Genomic DNA, 13,357 nt, shown 5'->3' with positions numbered 1-13,357 from the left:
TGATATCTTTGTACCTTCTATCATATCAAAGTGATCACATTCATTCTTTTCTATACTCAAAAAGACCTCTGTGAAGTAAGAACGTGAAATATTAAATACATGATGGATATCAGTTTTCTTTAGTGATGGTTCCGATGTTTGGATTGTATAGTATTGCCTATCCCTTATAGCTACAAGTACTATAAGTGATATCCTTAATTTAGGACTAAATATATATATATGTATAGCCTATATCATGTGAAGGACCACATATACATATGCCAGCAGGTAGGCCTATAGGCCTCTACTGTATATCCCTCCAGCCAACACAAGGCACAAACAGTGTTATTCTATATAAATAACAATGAAAAGGAGACTAGAGTTACCCTACCATTTCGAGATCTATTACGTTTTGACAGCACCAAACTCTGTCGGTGAGGTATATCATATCCATTGCTATTTTTCTTTCGTATTTTCATACCAAATACTTTGATTATCTTCATCTTTTTATACCCATATGATAATAAATCAAACCAATTTAGTCAAACTGAAATGCAAAACAATGGACCACATATATATATATATATATATATATGGTGCAAAGAAGTAATTCCAACAGTGTGGACAAGTTTAGGTTGTCAAATTTTCGGAGCGATCCGCTCCTTTTTCAAGACACAGTGAAACAGAACAGTTACATGTACATATACATCATATTACAAGAAGATAGAATTGATATACTATAATTGAAAATATAGCTATTATATAAAACCAATAGTCCCCTCGGCTAATATAAAGACAGCCGAAGGCAGCAATTAAGCTGAGAGCATCGCGGACAAGGAGCGCTGATGTAGAGGACCTATTCTTGCGCAAGATGCACTATCATATATATATATATGTATATATATATATACATTAGCCTAGCACGAGTCCAGTCTAGATCTGCTAAGCTATAGCGCTGATGCATTGCAAAATCTACGACTTTACAGATGTTGTCTTGGGCCATTGATTAGTTAAATCAAAACTTATCACAAGTTCTTCGTAGAAATATTTGTGGTTATAAATAAAGCTCTGTTTTGTTAATGATGATTTGTTTAACAACCAAGTTGAAGAGAGACATGATCAACCCTTCTAATGCAATATACATTTGTATATTAGCAGCCTACAAATTAAATTACACAATTAACTGACCAGATACATACTGAATTACAGTAGAACTCTCCTAACTCCTTCACCCCTGAAATTTCATATTGAACTATTCCAACCCTTGAAGTGGAAGAGTTCAAATGTGTCTCCAGGGATGAATGAGTTAAAATAACTTTCAAATATGAGTTTTTTGGTTTTCACCTTGCCTCCAAAATATTTTTTTACCTTTTACCTGTTTTGATAATCAAATATGCTACATGTATATCAATTACATGAAATTTGACAGTGGTTCCCCTTATTATAATCAACACAGCTTCATATAAGGAGCCCAAACTGAGTATGAAATTATTGATCTTATTGTGGTACTTAGTTTAGAATTTTTATTAAGTTTGCTCATTTTCCCGTAGAGGTTTTTTATGCAGTGAAAAATTTCCAACAATCAGTGGGAACTTATCTTTTATCACAAAAACTATTTGAAATAATCTTATTGAACAGTATTCCAGTTACGAATGAAAAAATATGAAACAGGAAGATATTTATCTATATAAACAATCTTATATTTAGGTACAATTTGTATATTGGAGTTATAAGCGGTATTAATAAATTTTGGAGTCAAATTAACAGGGTTCTACTATAAAAATGTATTCAATCTGTGGTTCTATACATTATCAATAATAAATTATGTGTGAAATATTACTCTATCACTGGTAATACATCTCATGGCTCGGAATTAGACCTAGTACTGTACTAGTATTAACATTTGATTGACTTATTTACACATATAACGACCTTCAACCTTAACCTCTGCACAGGATTTCATCTATAAGACACCTTTATATATATAAATGTATACCCGGTATATATACAGTTGATTTTGTTATCGTTTTGGATGCCGATAATTGATTTTGTCATGGCCATGCTGTATAACAAAGATATGTGTTTAACACACTGAACAGAAAAGTGAACCTGCAGTGTACATGTATGTATATTATTTTCACTTATCACACCTGCAAGTATGATCAAAAAACACCTTTAGAATGAAAACATTACACTCACAAAAACGTTTGAATAACTATTGAAATAGAAAAAGTATCAACTAACAAAAGTTTTGCAATTTATCTGTAGTGAAAGGATTCTGTTTTAGTTTTCTGATAATTTCTTTGTAAGACCAAGTATACATACTAATTATGTATTGAACTTTGGTGTGAAATGCATTGTTCTGCTTACAGACTGTACATTGAGTATGTACAATGTGCTGATCAGTGTAAATGAGTCTATAGATCCATATATAATGATCACAGAATTGCGTCCGATAATCAAAAAACCCATCTTTTACATTAACCTAGGTAATTCTATGTACATGCATGTACAGGTCTTTACATTTGATTTGTGATGATATAGAGTTACATGTATCACCAGAATTCAAACACACTAGTAATATAGAGTATGAATAAATACATAGACTAACTAATTAGGTAATTGGAGAAATGGGATGTGAAGGTATTATCTTTGTTGCATTGTAAACACTTATTGCATTGTATCATTTGCATACTTATTAATTATATGATTTAGTTAGTAACACAGAAGTGAAATAATATTTCTCATAATATTTCTCTTCCATATATAAAGTGTGGTCATCATCATTTCAGAATTAATATTCAAATACCTTACTTTCTTTAGTATGGGTGAGTGGCTAGGTGTCATTTCAAAATAAACGGATTCTATTGTTTCTCTAGTGTTTTTGCAGCTGATATGTGGACCCGCCAAAAGCATGTCCGAACATCCACGTAAAGGTGAATTTTCAAGAATATCCCATTGAAAATATCCAGCCATTTAGCCCACATAGTACAAGCTTACCATGCTCAGATAAAAAGTCTTTGTCGATGCACATCCAGATACAGAAGCACTACAAACAGGACCAACAGATCTAGAGTGCCAGCGGCAGCACTGCTCACCGACAAACAGTCAACATAAATAAATATGAAGCTTTCAAAATGATTTGCACATTGTTTACATTACATTTCTCAGCAGTATGGTAACAAGTTGATAACCTGGTGATTGTTCTGAGCAGAGAGTCACTGAGTTAATATTTTCACTTGATCCTCAAAATCGTCTTTGTCGATTGACCCTGTATTTACGGAATCTGTGTATCCACTTTCCGATGAGGAATTGTCTTGAGTCACATCAGACTCCATTACTGTGACAGCACCTGGAAAGTTTTCCACCCCATCTATACTGAAGACAGGATTGTCAACACCTATGCATGTTTCTCCAGCCAATTCCCGACTCTTTTCGCTCCTGGGCGTGTCCTCCTCACCAGCCAACTCAACCATGGCCGACATGTCATGCTCAGACTGCTTCCGGGACAGACTATCCTCCTGAATACCCGCCAGACGGGGTTTATTTTTTAATCCCAATTTGCTGCGTTTCATCTTTTTCCTCATGCGATTGTTAACTGGCATGGGATTCGAATGCATGGAAGCTACCTTGTTTGTATCTGCACCTGGTGCTCGACTTTTCACCGAAACACCATTACGAGCTTTATGAGGTCCTTTAGAGGCAGAACGTGAACTATTAGGTAGCGAAGAAAGTTGATGAGGTTGAACAGATGGCGTCTTACCTTGTAGGCACAAGTAATATGAACTTACTGATATACTGATCATTGCAGCCAGAAATCCAGACACTGTTAATACAATACCGATGATCTTTTTGCCTTCATCGTTTTGAAGTTCTGGCGGGAGCAACGCTGAATCGAATAATCCATAATTTAAAATGAGACATACTCCAATGGATATCATAATAATACCAGCCAGAAACATGAACACTCCCACGACACACAGGCAGCAGTGTCCAGAACTGGAGCGCATCCTAGGCATCTACAACACAAACAACGCAATTATAATCATACTCTAAAAGCATATATACTGTACATGTACAATGTTACACAAGATTCAATGTTGTAGGTTGAGCATATTCTCTTTATATATCGCATATGTAACTTGCAGCGATACACTTGCAATGATATGAATTCATGCTTTCCATACAGCGAAACCTCGAAATAATGCCCCTCATTTCACTTGCCACCTCATTTATCGCCGACATATTTTTATATCCTTTTTTGTTTTCTTAATAATTTCTTTATGCATTTCCCTCAATCTATTGTCAAACTCCTTTATAATGCCAAATTTCTGCAGACAAATGGTGGCATAATAGCGAGGTTTTACAGCATATGCCATACACTACCTACCACAGTTGTGACACTACAATACACTGAACACACAGACAAATGTCCTGATATCATGGACTTATATGATGGCCAGCAGATATTTTTTGTACCAATTATCATGTAGCAATGTGACAAAACCTCAGTCATCCACCAGCGTTTGTTTCCTGTTGCTACTTTGACATAAAAGTAACGTAGAATGACTAGATTAATGGCGCAACTTTGAATTGAAAATCTAAATTTCAATGAACATGATAATGAAATTTCAGGGGTGAATGAGTAAATTTTTAGTAACTCATTGACTGATATCATGGACTTATATGATGGCCAGCAGATATTTTTTGTACCAATTATCATGTAGCAATGTGACAAAACCTCAGTCATCCACCAGCGTTTGTTTCCTGTTGCTACTTTGACATAAAAGTAACGTAGAATGACTAGATTAATGGCGCAACTTTGAATTGAAAATCTAAATTTCAATGAACATGATAATGAACATGTATATAAATGGCACATGCACTATACACTGTGATGGTTGTAATAACTCATTCACCCCTGAAGACACATTTGAACCCTTCCAATTCAAAGGTTGGAATAGTTCATTATGAAACTTCAGGGGTGAATGAGTTACTAAAAATTTACTCATTCACCCCTGAAATTTTATTATGAACTATTCCGAACTTTGAATTGGTAGAGTTCAAATAATTTTCAGGGGTGAATGAGTTAATGAGACTGCATGGCCTGTTTATCTAGCATCCAGAGAACAGCTAGCTGCAATAGACTGCTGCTGCATGTATGATTGATTGATTGATTGATGGGAAAATGAGTAGAAGGGATAAAGTATGGAGTGAAGGAATAGAAAAGGGAGACAGAGGAGAGAAGGAGCCGTCTATCCTATATGTATTTAATGTATACCTAGGCCTAATGTTTGCCTTAACCTAACACTAGTTGTATAGCAGCACCAAGCCTGGACCGGAAGTGAGGTACTGAGCCGCCGCCAGTTACACCAGATCCTGCCTATTCTATGAATTTTATTTGCTATATACATTTTAGAAGTCCTTCTAATTGTCTAATAAAGAGAACATAGTTCTATCGGCCGAGAACAAATCGGTGTTACTTGCCAACTATTTTTCGAAAAAACTCTGAGGGATCTTTTCTGTGCAAGATTGGACAGTTCTCACACGGGACACCATGTATAGTCCCATCCGACGGACTGTGTGTTAGTGGTTAGTGGTTAGAGTCATGCAGGTGCTGTTTTGAATGTATGAAGATGTCTACATATTTATACTAGGGTACGTAGGTATAGAGAAATTCAATAAGCACATATTTTCATATTTCCCCAACCCTTATGCTACGGATTCATTACATACACTTGTCATTTATATGTATTTCACTGCTTACCGATAACCTCAAAGTCGTAATCCTCCACAAATCCTTTTGAATATAGCAAATCCCACTTCATAGCACTACAACAGGTATCACTTTTATATCTACCTGTACCTGCATATCGAGTAGTGTGGGAGGCATGTTACAATTGAAAGGTAAACACAGGAAGTTTGAGATGTAGTCTCAATCTCTGGACAGGTAAAGCTGTTACAAAGGTGTACATTGTTACATGACTAAACATGATTGAGAATTACACTACCTGCCAAGAAAATTCAATGACACTGGATTTAAGTGTATTTGCACAAGTTTATAACGACCTGAACAAGGATATATATTTATTGGTATAAGATTAAAAAGACGAGCTGATCTACAGTACAGAATGTTTTGTTCTTGGAAGTAATATTCTTATTTCAAAGAATTCTTCATTAATTCTGTTACAAAAAATTGTATACAAACTTGGGATTTCAAATTAATTAATTTGCTTCAGGAATGAGTTGGCGTGCTCAAGTTAATAATAGTAAAATACATCTGATGTATCGGGTATGCTACAATATGATATATCTATTATATAACTATAACACTATATAGCTACCTGCTCCACTTCAGTACATTATAGTTCTAAGTCAGCTCAGCACTAATAGTACTAAAATCAATTATATGTCACACACAATCATATATGATCAATTAGTGCTACTTGCCAGTTGTTTTAAAGTTTTAAACATAATAATCGACTCCTGTGACCTTGAAGGCAGGTTAGTACGATAATACAATTATCTAAAGTCTAGGGTTTGAACCTGGTTTGGCCCTGGTGGTTCAAGGTTAACATAGAACATTGTTCTGTTATATTTTGTATATTTTATTGATCTCTCTTATCATCATAAAAGTTCTGCAGAGTATGATTTTCTTTTCAAAAATGATTTATGGACGCTTAATATATAGTCATAACGGCAAAATCAGTTTGACGTGCATAGTTATAGTTTTTGGAAGTGGTAATGGGATCCTTAAATAAGTGCTGGAACTCACTGTTTGATTAACTTTTTAAAAAAGTGTAGATTTGCATGTATGATGTAATTATATGGTTGGCATCATCTTGTACAATTAATTTGATGTATTTATAAAACAAATTAAGTACTACCCATCAGTTATTTGGTAACAGTATCCAGACGATATCATACTCTACAGTATAATATTTCAGCTGAATATTGTAATACATTTCAACAGAATTTATTAACATAATAAAACGCAAGATGTGAAATTTTCCGATCAATATACTGTACCTATAAATATATATTATTTAGAGAAAATATGTTGTCTATATAATACATAGGCTTCACCCAATAATAATGAACACAGCTGTGTTGGCTGAATGTGTCACCACTGGTGCATTGCAAATAGTCATGGCTTGTTGGAAAACCTACATTTACTGTAAGAACAGTTCTATATAGTCAACCCATCTGGAAATTCTCATGGTAAATTAATACTCCTGGTTTTACAGTTGTGAACCGCATGTGAAAATGTACACAGTGAAATATTCTATTGATATATACACTGTATATATCTATCATGATTTTTTTTTTGTTAACGACATATGTTACCTTACACATTATACATAACAAAGGGCTAGAATATGATGATAGAATGTATACATCTCTAGCACACACACAGACATACACACATAGGGAGATATTAGCTAGGTGGCATAGGACTAGTAGTACATGTAGTAGTTATAGTGCCTGATAAGGCAGCTCCAGCAAATTCCTCAATATTGTATTGATTAATATATATATGCTAATTGTATTGACTGTATAGAATTGTATATCTATATGTACTGTAAAGCGCTTTAGAGTGGCTTATGTTAGCTAGATAGGGCACTATATCAAATGTTGTATATTTATTTATTTATATGTGATGTTACAGAATGAGTTATCTCCCTTAAATACTTATTATAGCCAATATCTCTTCAAGAATTACCCAAGTGTCAAATGTGTCAACAATTGATTATTCCTAAAAACCTTACTTATACATTTGTAGACGCAAAGGTATAGATTTTCAATTACTGTGAAACTCTCCTGGAGAAGAGATTATATAAGAGTAGGGTTACTGGTACCATATATATACATCCTTAAGTGAGCACGGAAATCAATTTTCCGGTCGATCAATTCACGTTTTCTGTCAATCAGGCCTCAGAGAGGTTGGATCTAAACTCTAGGTGTTCCATAAGTACAGCTATCCTGTATAAGAGTACCAGAGTCATTAATGTGCTTGTAATAATTCACTTACATACTTTGACGCAACACCATATAGAAACCATCTAACCAAGTTTTATACGGATATGTGTGTAACTTGTTTTGAGTATAGTGTACTACATCCCACTTCTAAACAACCTCATTTCACTTGAGTTATAATTGTGAAAGGATGTTCACCCTTACATAGCATGGTCACGCTATAGATTATTGATGGTTGGCATTGTTCTCGGACAATCTATACTGCAATAATTCTAAGTCGTGGTAAAGCTGAAACCTCCTGTCTCTATCGATCGGCGCTACAGTCAATCATCGTAAAAAAAATGGTCACAGCCATGTTGGAATGTCAACAAGCACGATTGCCACACCATCCATTCTCCTGCGAAATATTGGCAATACAAATACCTGGTTACAGCCTTCATTCAGTTTTATGGTCAGTGTGGATTAGATTATCTTGCAGAATGTTAAAGTGCAATCAAAGCTACGTTTAGTGTCATTCAGGGATTCAGGATTGTATCAATGGGTTAAAAAATGGCTTAAGAATCTATACCTTCTGGACAATTTTTTTTTGGGGGGTGGGGGGTCGGGTAGTAAAATGTCATTCAGTAAAATCTTGACTGCTTCATTTGAATTTACAGGAATGAAACTTGGGTGGAAGATAAGGGCGGGAGGACCCATCTTTTAGTGGTCATATTATTCGTATTTGACATACATTTTTTTGTGAAAATGTTACCAGTAGGTACGTAGTCAGGTAATGGTAGATCTATACTTCAAAGATCATTTAGGTCAATATCAGATAATGAAGCAAGCTTCGAACAACAGGGGTCACAACAAAGAGAATGTAGGGTGTACATGTTACTACGGTACACTATAGTACTGTGTAACGTCATCCGGTCAATGTTAAATACTGTGGTAGCAGACAGAAGGGACCGATTTAATGATTCCTTTATTGACACTGGGTCACGTTGTTGACAATTCAAGATATATACGTAGTACCGGGCCAGGACAATAGATCAACTGTATGAATCGATATATACCTATCACACAACCATTAAAGTCCTGTTTCAATACGTCACTATTTCTTTGTTAAAACTGAACACTATCCAACACATTCACGGTTCGATATTAATATAATCCACACCCAGAACAAACATCTACAACATAACGTTTAAAATCAATTCTGTATACTCTGACAAGAATTCATGCTATGTCATAATCAATCCACAACGTTTAACTGGGTTATTTTTTAATAAAACCCTATAACTAAATTTTATCATAATTTGAGGTGACTAATGGCAATAAGCTGAAGGAAAATTAAAAATAAGACTTTTTTCCAAGATGCTTGCTGTAATTGACAACATGGGCATTATATTACCTCTTTTAAAGTGATACAGGTGACATATTTTCAAATCAGGGTATTGGTTGTCGCAAATTGCTTAATAATATTTATAATTATTTGCATTCATTTATTTAAATAATATTAGCAGTGATTCCTTTTGTAAAATCAAATCAATTTTTAACTAAAGAACTACAAAATAATCGAAAATAAACCGTAAATTTATATCAGTATTGTCATTATATTATAGCAAAAGAAACATGTTTTATTTTAAAAGCTGAATTTTCAAAGAATCCATGGCGCTCCTTCAACAAACCAGTATGTGACCCTCAAGACCTTGTTTTCTGCATCATTAAAGTTAAAGGGCACCACTGCAAAATCATAACCAGTATTCTCTCTTATATTACAACATATAGAAGCTATACCTAAAAGACTTTCTCTGGCTTAGAGAGTTACTTCCCTTGTCAAGGTACCCCATCTCTTAACTTTCATTAATTCCCTTATACCTTGCGTCTCATTTTATGTGTTGTATCTATACCTCCTTAACATCTACATTGATAAAGTGTAGAATTGACAAAGTACAGTTCTTGAGTTTGACTCTGGTGCAGATTTGCTATTTCTTATTAAAAAAAAATCAAAAGTTCTGCAAAATACATTGCATTTAGGTATATTTATGTCAAATATTTTGTTGTAGTGAAAATGTTATGATATATTTTGACTTGCCAAAACGTTTGCAGGTCATCTGTGCGTCAACACTAATGCTATTCAAATACAATGCTGTCCTGCTACAAAGTGTTTATTTCACACACAGGTGTGCCCTGGACCAGGAAGTAGATGTACATATAAACTTGCTGGTACAATAAACGGTTACCATAAAAAGGTCGCTTACATACCGATCAAGGTTAAACTTCCTGCTTGTTGTTGATATTTACTGATAAACATTTTTCTAATGCATTTCTAGGATGATCGCATTACATTCTATAAAACAAAAAAGCTAGATGCTCAATAATGATTTGTACATGTATGAAGGATTAAGGCAAAAATGTACTGCTAGGATTTTCATTCGTAATATATGCTTTCATTTACCAGTTACTTGAAACAGTGACAGCGTCTGACTGTCTACGATCACTGAGCCCTCCACCGTGAGTTGGCAGTCGCCAGGTATTGGTCAGTGGTTTTTCGCCACCACCAAATCCTGGTAAGTCCTTAAATGACCATGGCTGTTGATAAGACATAAAACCAACCTAACCAAACAAAACCACACCAGTTACTTGTGGATACTGAAACCTCAAATTGTCAGTTTTAAACAAGTACTGTTCCGTCGGTGGTCAGGTTGCGCAGTAGATAGCGCACTTGTCTTTCATCAAGGCAGCTTGGGTTCGATTCCCCGATCGGACGTGAAAAGGTGTGGGGTCACATGCCCGACCATGTGGGTTTTCTCCGGGTACTCCGGTTTCCTTCGACAGTAAACCCTCCCCGCGCTAACACCAGGGCCAACAAGAGTGATTAGTATAAGTTGTGAAAACTTGTTTCATAATTGTTGTAGAGTAAATATGTTTATCTTTTTATTTTCATTTTACTGCTAGAACTGTAAATTTTATAAAAACTGAATTACCTCCATTCCATATACAATAATGTACACCACCATATACTTGGCAAGAAATTTCTAAAACAAAACCTTATTTCTTTCTGGTCTAATCTACAACTTACCTGTTAGTTTAGGGTTTGTTTCCACAAAATAGAGCTGGACGGGTGAGAAGGGGAATGGCAATATCATAAAATCAAAACAACTTTGCATTTTTTTCTTCAGTTTTAAGGTAAAGTGACACCACCTTCAAACCTGTAGAATTGTACAATATTTTAGTAGCTGCAACTTGGCTTTTTTTTTGTTTAACAAATTGAGAATAAAATTCCATTGGGAATCCAAATGGGGCCTATTTTGGTGTCAACTTACCAGTATATGCGTAAATATATGAATATATCTCTATACCTGTTAACTACAATCCTGGCTGGCTCCTAGCCACTTCAAAGTTTATGTCCCGTTCTGTTGACTTTAAACGCCAATATGTCACATTGATCGCCCATTACATCTGTACTCAAAACTGTCCTACAAATACTGTCCTAAATGCCAATCAATTCCACCAGTACAATACACACAATAACTGGTCTGAACAATACACTTATCAGATGGTGTATTCAAGTTAGACAATTCTCAAAGATATTTGAATTTACATATCTACAATACATTACGTCTACAAAAACTTAAGGGCTTAAGTTAACTGAACAATACAGAATATGTGCTATAGTTTGTTTACTAGACAAGTCATACATACAATATATGTGATTTCTAGAATCATTCATGCATTGCCAGCTTTAATTAATGTAACTAACTCATTCACCCCTGAAATTTCATAATGAACTATTCCAACCATTGAATCAGAAGAGTTCAAATGTGTCTGCGCACAGGGGTGAATGAGTTAATTAATGAATTAAAAACCGTAATTGAAGCTGACAATGTAAGTTATGAAATATTATATAAATGAGTCATGAGTCCTCGTCCTGACATATCCCCTAACAAAAATGAAACCTATTGACCGACATTTTGTTTAGTATTGTACCCTCTGACTGCCATTAAACCCTGATACAGATATGAAGTGCTTATGCACTTATAATGATGTGGTCAAAGTACACAGATATATAATCTGCACTGTGGCAGTAAAAAAAACCTAGATTATATCACAAGGACATGTTTTATCAACATTTAAATAATAATAATATTTTTTTACTTGTTGAAGTGATAAATTATAATGCCTGTTTTGAAAAATTACTGATAGCTCTATAGCAACAAGCAAGAATTTTATTCATTTCTGTGAAATTGAAAAATACAAACAATTATGCTCATATTAAACAAGAGATATATTCAATACTAATTAACTGAATGTGGGTTTTATTTGTTCGACAAAATGAACGTCTTAATTAGAATCGAAGCACTAAGACAAAAATTGATCGTTTTATGATAATGGTGTAAAATTATCCTTTGTAAATAATAACTAATAATTAAAACAGTAAATAATTATAAAAGCATCTGAATTCATTTTACCTCTCTCATAAATAAATGACCTTTATTTATTTTCAAACAATTATAAAACAAGTTTTATCAACTGATATTAATCACTGCTGATGATACAGAGGATGTGTGTTATATACTGGGCTCATTTAAAAATGATATTTTGTGGGTATTTTTAAGAAACCCTCATTCCAATTCGGACGAACCTGGATCCAAAGGTGGGATGGGGTAGGGGGTTGTGGTTGGGGGTGTGCGAAATGAAATTCTTGTAGTTTTCGGGCTCAGGATCTGCAAATTTGTTACTGTAAACATTTAATTAAAATCGAACAATAAATGAAGCTAGCCGAAACATGTAAACCTTTGATAAAATACAGAATCGAGATATTGACGCTCCATTTTATATCCTTTTTAATATATATATATGTAAAAGAATTAATTGTATTATATGCTTACTAGTTTAGTTATAATAGTACATTGTATATTGTTACATTGTAACTTTAAACTTTGTTATACAATGTATATATATATATGAGTCATTATCAGAAATTGTCAATATTGCTGTCCCCTTACTTTTAACATTTTTTTTAGTGTTCAGAATGCACAGATAGTACATTGTTTTGATTTTTTTAATAAATATAGACAAAAAACTATATTTTAGCATTAATTAAAAATGCATTTTGTAAAAAAATAAATATTTATGAACATTTATAAATATGTTACATGCAAAAATAGGGGTGTCCCTGGCAAGAATTCCAATTTTTCAATGAGAATAAATACAATTAAAAGGCATTACCGAATGGTTATTTCCATATTTTCTGTTAGTTTTATGCTTAAATTTTGATTATGAAATGTCAGTTTACTTAAATAATCTGGAAAATGATAATATAAAACATAATATATGTCTGTCTCCAGTTAAAATGTCCATTATGTTACCACAACACATTTGGTTCAGTTAATGCAACATTAACAGGTATTTTTTA

At 33.9% G+C, this 13,357-nt stretch overlaps 1 protein-coding gene across 3 annotated transcripts in view; it reads right to left on the bottom strand.

Annotated features, from left to right (window-relative positions):
• Positions 1-1,528: 1,528 nt before the first annotated feature.
• Positions 1,529-13,357, bottom strand: part of LOC110456785 — a 21,111-nt gene continuing 9,282 nt past the window's right edge. For all 3 annotated transcript variants that reach the window (XM_021507747.1, XM_021507746.1, XM_021507748.1), the window contains one exon: positions 1,529-3,998. In XM_021507747.1, the coding sequence (XP_021363422.1) occupies positions 3,198-3,998 (801 nt within the window). In that variant the 3' untranslated portion in view covers positions 1,529-3,197. The remainder of the gene's footprint in view (positions 3,999-13,357) is intronic.

The sequence above is a fragment of the Mizuhopecten yessoensis genome, unplaced genomic scaffold, assembly GCF_002113885.1.
Source record: "Mizuhopecten yessoensis strain PY_sf001 unplaced genomic scaffold, ASM211388v2 scaffold8841, whole genome shotgun sequence".
NCBI classification, from domain to species: Eukaryota; Metazoa; Mollusca; class Bivalvia; order Pectinida; family Pectinidae; genus Mizuhopecten; species Mizuhopecten yessoensis.
The sequence above is the reverse complement of the archived record's forward strand: the minus strand, read 5'-3'. Positions and strand labels throughout refer to the sequence as shown.